The sequence below is a fragment of the Lactuca virosa genome, chromosome 4 (assembly GCF_052849685.1).
Source record: "Lactuca virosa cultivar CGN04683 chromosome 4, Lactuca_virosa_CGN04683_v6, whole genome shotgun sequence".
Classification (NCBI taxonomy): Eukaryota; Viridiplantae; Streptophyta; class Magnoliopsida; order Asterales; family Asteraceae; genus Lactuca; species Lactuca virosa.
The window spans coordinates 173,381,186-173,388,738 of NC_136429.1; the positions used below are offsets into that span (position 1 = coordinate 173,381,186).

Below are 7,553 nucleotides of genomic sequence, written 5' to 3' on the forward strand. Positions count from 1 at the left end.
CCAATCCATACCCACTATAACCTTATTCCCTCGCAGGGGAATATGGACTAGATCCACAGAGAACTGCTCATCAAATAACTGTAGTGTACATCCTCGGTGAACTCTCGCAACCCTAACGGTCCTATCGTCTACTATCTCCGCATCAAGTGGGATATCTAGCCAGGATCCCTGTGAATCGCTTGTTGAGCTTGAGCGACACAAAAGATCGGGTGGCACCCGAATCAAACAGTACCAAGCCTGATATACTGTTCACTAAGAATGATCCTATAACAAACACATAAACATAAGCAATAATCAATACAAATAAAGAGATAAGGAGAGAACACATACTCATCAAAACATTAGGAGCCGCACGTGCCTCCTCTGCAGTAAGCTGAAATGCCCTGCTCCTCGCCGTAGGCGCCTCTGCCCGGACCTGACGGCCATCCGTAATCCTCAATGTGGCAGGAGCGGGTGCCGCCACCTGTCCTGCTGCTAAACCCGGACACTGGGCCTTTTGTGGCCCTCTGATTGCACTGAAATCAAATCAGATCTGAAACTACTGTGGTGGTGGTGGTAGTTGTACAATCCCTGCTCATGTGACCAGTTCGGCCGCACTTGAAGCAGCCCGAACTCCCCGCCCTGCACGTTCCCTCGTGCATCTTGCCGCACTTGTCGCACTGCCTGCGGCCCTGCTGCTCCTCGATCTGTGATCTGATAGCTTGAGCTTCTTTCCCGAACTACCCGACTAAATTCCATATGGTTTCCTCTTTCTCTCCATCTCCAAATCCAGCTCCCTCTCTCGAGCCCTAGCAATCATATCCTCCAGCGTCTTGCAGCTGGAGCGGCTCACAAACTGCCAGATTTCACTCCGCAACATCTCATAATATCGAGCCTTTTTCAACTCCTCGTCTGCCACATACTGCGGAACAAGAAGGGCCCTCTCCCTAAACTTGGCGGTGATCTCCGCCACTGTCTCAGTCGTCTGCTCGAGATCCTGGAACTCCCTAGCAAGTTGTTGCACCTCTATCATAGGTGCAAACTCGACCCTGAACCTGGCCGAGAAATCACTCCAAGTCATCGCATCTAGGACTACATCATCTCCAATGGCTCGTCCGACCTCCTCCCACCAATCATGTGCCCTGTCCTTCAGAAGACAAGACGCAAGTCGAACCTTGTCCCCCTCAGGACATCTGCTGGTGTGGAATGTGTTGGCGACATCCGCTAACCATTTGGTACTCGCAATGGGGTACCGAGCCCCATGATAGTCGGAGCTCCACAAGCCCTGAACTCCCTGAATGTCAGTGTGTGCGCCCCTAGCATGACCGCCATCTCGGTGCGGAATGCACCCAACCTCTCATTAAGTATCTCCAAGATGCCCTCCTTGACCGAAACAAAGATCACAGGAGTCTGGTCTACAATTTTGCGTGTGATATCAGACGAGATGAACTCTCTTGTCTGCTCATCCAGCTGCCCGGCTCCAAAGCCCAAGCCTGATCCCTCACCAGTGCCTGAAGTGCCGGCAGACCTAGTGCGTAGCGTCACCATACTGAAAACACACCATAACAAACATCAGTATACTCATCATAACTCGAGGGATCTCACACACTACAAGTTTCCTAGATTTATCCCAGCCTTCATTGATTTGAGTATGGATCCTCTCCTTTCAGTAGTATGGGCCCATACTACCTTCCACATATATCTGTACTTTCCTCAAGAACTGCCATGACTCCACCAAGTCCCTTCTACTACTACTGATGTTCTCACGCTAATCTCATCCTAGGCTTGCCCCAGGGTAATCACCAACCCACTCTCCGCTATCAGCTGCATAAGAAGTCCCTGCTATCTCCCCCTAACTAGCTCGCGAATACTATTACATATCACTAAGACTAGATAAATCTTCGAATGAGAGATCCTACCCTACAACGGTTGGACTCAAACAAGAGATGCGAAATAGAGCTAGACCTAATCTTCTGAAATTATTTAATCCTTGCAATATGTAACTTAACATATTCGTTTACTAGTTAGTAAAAGATAACTAAGACTCCTAAAAGCACAAAGCAAGCAGCATTCGAGCATCGAGTCAACATAATCAAGCATATCTAATCAGGGCATCATATCACTGACTAATCTGTACTAGCATGCAGTTCATAAAGCTGATAAACATATAACAGGCACATAAGGCATCCTTCCTAGATCCTTAGTCCTAATCTAGCATGCAATTCTCATAAACATATCATAACATAAACTTGTATGGGTAATTTGGGAGTACTTACTTGAGCTCGGCTGATTGCATGCACCACACCCTTTTCTCTTTTCAAAAATTCTTTTCTCTTTTCAAAGTTCTTTTTTTATAAACGATTTTCTTTAGAAAATTTTCGTACCAATTCCTTAGTTTGAGTTCAGACACACCCGAGAGTGTGCCCGAATCCCTCAAACCAAGGCTCTGATACCAACTTGAAACATCCCAAAAATATAGTCCAAAAATTTCGTTTAATTTCATTAGTAAAACCATAAATATCACTCATCATATAAAAATCATAAACCATGTTTCTCAAAAATTAGCATAATATCTGTCAATGTATCAAAATCATATGTCAAATATCAGAGTAAATCCTCCCAGGCTAAAAACTATGGTGTGTGCCATGCAGTCATCCCGAGCTCTTCCCCTTACTAGCGGAATTACCTGAAACCAAAAATGAAAACTATAAACACGAAGCTTAGTGAGTCTCCCCAACTACCAGTCTACCACATACCAAACATATCACATTAAAATATTTTGTTCCATGCCCCTGCTATATCGGGTCATCGCCTGACATCGGTTTTCCCAGCATCAGGCCCCGCCCGGCATCAGGCCCCGCCCGACATCGAACCCTATTCGGTATCGGGCCCCGCCCGACATCGAGCACGTCTCGGAATACATGTGAGCATAATCAAATAATACACATAAACCTAAACATATAACATTAACATGTAAACATTCCTTGGGCCCCGCCCGACATCAGACCGTAATCCGGAAGCATACTAACATTCCTCATGAACCGCCCCAGCATCGGATCGGAATCCGGAAACATACAAGTACAAACACATGCAAGAATCATAAAGACATCAAGTATACAAGCATTCCTCGGGACCGCCCCGACATCGAATCGAAATCCAGAAAAACATATAAACTTACATCGGTCCCTGCCCGGCATCGGACCGTAGTCCGGAACTACTACTATCTAAACGGGTTGGCCTTGGTGCCTTAGACCCGTTCCTACTGGAGGAAAACTCACCTCCCAAATGGGCTACTGAAATCTCGTGTGAGGAATCTATAGTGGCTGCTCCAACGACTCCCTGACTATCATTATCTCAATAATCACTTAGTCAAAAACTGATAACCCTTCTAAGGGTAAAATGACCATTTCCTATGTCAAGACCCCTTCACGGGTCAACCTTGGTCCAGTCAAAGTCAACGCTCAGTCCAAGTCAAAGTCAATAATTTGAGTTGACTCAACTCGTCGAGTCAATCCCTTGACTCGCCGAGTTCCTTTGCTACTCTTAGTCGTGAAAACACAAACTAACTCGTCGAGTCCCTTCACAGACTCGTCGAGTTCCACCTTGTATAGAATCGGGACAAACCAACTCAACTCGTCGAGTCCTTCCTCTGTCTGATTGAGCCATCTCAATGGATTAAGCTCCTACCCTTCAGATCCAAACTCCATACTTCATCTACATACTGGTAATGAGGCTATATGGTGGAACTCACAAAATGCTCTAGGGTTTCGTGGATTAGGGTTTAGGACTTGGAGGCTGGGAATGAGGCTATATGGTGGGGATTAAGATGCTTAAATAGGGTGCAAAACCCCGAAATTAGGGTTTCACTCTGGCAGACCTACTCGCCGACTCGAAGGCTCTCGACTCGTCGAGTAGATAACTTAAAACCCGTATCCAAGACTCGTTTCTACTCGACGAGTCTGGGGATTCCAACTCGTCGAGTAGCTATATCAAAATGAATAATTTATAAATAAAAGCGTACCAGAAATCAGGCTTTACACCCGCTTCCTGAATCGGATGACACTTTTCCAAGGTGACACCTTCAGGAGTACCATGACCCCGACCTAAAACTCCAAATTTGATCGGCGCCTATCAGCATAACTCTTATGTCGACTCTGTGCGGTTTTTCAATCTCCCGCAAACCTGTTGTATCAATATTTTTCGTTTTTTGCATTATTACTTTATTTGTGAAATTTTATATCATTTTTTTTGAAGTTCTTAAACCCTAACATCAACATCCGACCCAACCTACATACAACATATAATTTCTAATAATATTGATCATTTAACCAAAATAAATTAAATGAGAAAAACATAAAACATCTACCTCAGTATTGTGGGTGATGTGACCCACACTCCCGAAAGGAGAAGGGTCAATAACCTCATAAATATTCCTAGTCAACAATCTCACACTAAATGGTGCCTTGATCTAGAAAACATCGTTGGTCAACAATTCTCACGCACTAATTGTCTCTAATTATGTCAACCTTTGCTATATATATTTGCATCAGTTACGGTTCTCGCCGATGGTGGCAATGGTATCGTGACAAATGTGAGTCTTGATGACGGTAGTGGTGGCTCTCCATAAGTATTCTTCACGGTGGCAAAAGAGATACTTCAAAACACACAGATCAAAATACAGACAACCGTCTATCCACCGCAAATCTATCATTTAATAATTATCTTACACTTTCTTATAACTCATAATATAAATTTATAGAAATATATATTTAAGAAAAAAAATATTTATTTTACATTAAATTTCGTTGTCGACGACCTTTTTTAAATTGTTTAATTTATTTGGAAACGAGGATACGGGAGTTGTTGTGTTTCATGTATAACATTTTGTCTCCACAGCTGAATCAAAAGGTCCATCAACGAAGTCGACCACCGGACCACCCCCTCAACCATTAGATGTCCGCCACGTATCATATCTATTTTCCTGTTCTCGCATCTTGTATCTCCGTCATCTGTCGACGCTTGTCACCATCCTCTTCCCCTATTTATAGCTCCATCAGTCTTCCTAATCTTTAGAACGATACCAAAAACTTTACCCAAAACCCTTCATCCAAATTTCGTGTTTTGTTCTTTAAATCGGATCGGAATCCAAGAACATCGCATATCTCTGTTTCAATTTTATACAAAATGAGTCGATTCTGGACGGTGATGTCTGGTGTTCATCAATTAGCCGGGTAAGCTTCAATCAAATTACAGATTACTTCTTCCTTCTTCCTTCTGATTCAACTTCGCTTTTCTTACTTTACTTGATTATTGTTTGCAGACCTGTAACAATGTTGTTGTACCCACTTTACGCATCGGTGGTGGCGATAGAAAGCGCGTCAAAAGAAGACGATCAACAGTGGCTTTCTTACTGGATCTTATACTCCTTCCTCACTCTCGTGGAGATGCTTCTTGCATCTGTTCTTGAATGGTGAATACTCGAATAAAACACAAAAACATTTTATTTCAAGATTTGATCATCGTGATTTAAAGAAACTAATGGTTTAATTGTTTGATTGTGATGTTAGGATTCCGATATGGTATGATGTGAAACTGATAGCGGTGGCGTGGTTGGTGTTGCCGCAGTTCAGAGGAGCTGCTTTCATCTACAATAAGTTCGTGAGGGAGAAGGTGATTAAAAGATACTACCCTGGGATTGGAGGAGGAGAGCACAAATCATCGTCGTCGTCCCCAAACGGAAAGATGAAGAACAAGCTTGCTGATCTTATGACCACTAAGAAATCCAGTTGATTGGGTTAGGTTGGCAGTATATTATTGTTAACAACTGACTCTGTTTACTATGCTTTCGTTTTTCGTTTTTCGATTTGAGGTTTGATTTTAAGTTAAAGTGGGTTGTGATTGGGTATGATTCCCACAGTTGTATTGAAGAATGAAAATGAAGAATGGTTTTGTGTTTTCTTCCGGTTGAAGTGGGTCATATTGGGGGTATTGTTTCGGTTGTGGAAGGACCTAAATTTTTAGGGTACGGATTCAAGTATTCATCATGATTTTACAGGGATATGTTACCAAGAAAGTAAATTGTTGAAACTTACACACAAAACAAAAAGACTAACTAAAGTATTTGTCTCTACTCTGTACTCTTTAACGTAGATGACCATAAAAAGAATGAAAATTAATTAAACGATTTTTTTAAATTAAACTAAACCATATAAATGAAAATATAAAACGGAAGTATTAATGAAAATAACTATTTTTTGTAAATTTATAAAATAACCATTTTTTTTTTGGAATGAGAGTAGTAAAATCCATTTCTGATCATGGTTGGCAAGATATAAGATATAACATCCGAAATTTTGGCGCCGTTATGTACAGATGTTCCAGAGTGAAAAGTTAGGTATTTATATTGTCGATGTCTCTCCTATTTGAGAAAATCTCAATATATTTAGAACATATTTAGCACTTGGTTATTGAAAATGAGTTTGTACAGATGTTCCAGAGTGAAAAGTTAGGTATTTATATTGTCGATGTCTCTCCTATTTGAGAAAATCTCAATATATTTAGAACATATTTAGCACTTGGTTATTGAAAATGAGTTTGTACAGATGTTCCAGAGTGAAAAGTTAGGTATTTATATTGTCGATGTCTCTCCTATTTGAGAAAATCTCAATATATTTAGAACATATTTAGCACTTGGTTATTGAAAATGAGTTTGTATAAGAATTTTAGAGTACATTTTTCTAGTGTATGGAAATGAAAGCGAATGGACGAATCAATATAGTATATTACTCTAGACTATACATGTTATGGTGTAGATGTTCGTAAAGTATAATGGGAATGCACGAAAGAACATAAGAAAACCAATGTTATCGAGGCCTATGTAAGAAAACTGTAACATCCCGAAATGAGGTATAAATTATCATTCCTTAACCCTTCTTTAATGTGTCAAAATTAGTCCTTATTTTGTACAAGGTGACAAGTGAGTACGCGGGGCGTACGCATGAGTATGCGCAGCGTACTCATGCACTAAGCAAGATCACGGAGGTCACCTAGTACGCTGGACGTACTAAGCTCAGTATGCAAACCCTAATATTACTAGTGTCCCTATTTAAGGAACATTATGACCTCATTTCTAGCCACCTTTGTCAGCCTCCAACCTTTCCTAAACCCTAAATCTCGAGTATCTGCTTGTGAGTGTGATTTTGCAAGCTTAAAGTGATACTTGGCTCTTGTAGTTAAAGAAGAAGAAGAAGAAGAAGAACAAGAACAAGAAGAACAAGAACAAGAAGAAGAAGAAGAAGAAGAAGAAGGTGCCATTTATCTTAGAGATCCAGAAACCATCCATCTTTGTGCATCATTTGCAGGTATTAAGCTTGTACCTTGGCTATTGTTCTGCAAGATCTCACTAGTGCTAGTTTATGAGTTTAATTCCCCAAAGTTTGGATCTTTTTCGAAGTTAAGACTTTTCAGAGAGTTTAGGTTGTCCTTTTATGCACTTTTGGGCTCCTAGATCAATAAAATGGTTGCTTGATCCTTCCTTTGACTCTATGCATGAGTAAAGCACCTTGGAATGAATG

The 7,553-nt window shown here is 41.3% G+C and overlaps 1 protein-coding gene across 1 annotated transcript; it reads left to right on the top strand.

Annotated features, from left to right (window-relative positions):
• The first annotated feature begins 5,028 nt into the window (after window positions 1–5,028).
• Window positions 5,029–5,937, top strand: LOC145107731 (HVA22-like protein e). The gene is made up of 3 exons (XM_079044682.1): window positions 5,029–5,210; window positions 5,300–5,449; window positions 5,547–5,937. Exons 1-3 carry the CDS (start codon window positions 5,164–5,166, stop codon window positions 5,767–5,769), a joined length of 420 nt encoding a protein of 139 aa, XP_078900808.1. The 5' UTR covers window positions 5,029–5,163; the 3' UTR covers window positions 5,770–5,937.
• Window positions 5,938–7,553: the final 1,616 nt, after the last annotated feature.

Excerpts from the sequence above, each read along its gene's own strand:
- LOC145107731 (XM_079044682.1), top strand. The coding sequence starts at position 5,164 with ATGAGTCGATTCTGGACGGTGATGTCTGGTGTTCATCAATTAGCCGG. Across the intron at positions 5,211-5,299 it reads GGTGTTCATCAATTAGCCGG|ACCTGTAACAATGTTGTTGT; the intron begins GTAAGCTTCAAT and ends TATTGTTTGCAG. Across the intron at positions 5,450-5,546 it reads CTTGCATCTGTTCTTGAATG|GATTCCGATATGGTATGATG; the intron begins GTGAATACTCGA and ends TTGTGATGTTAG.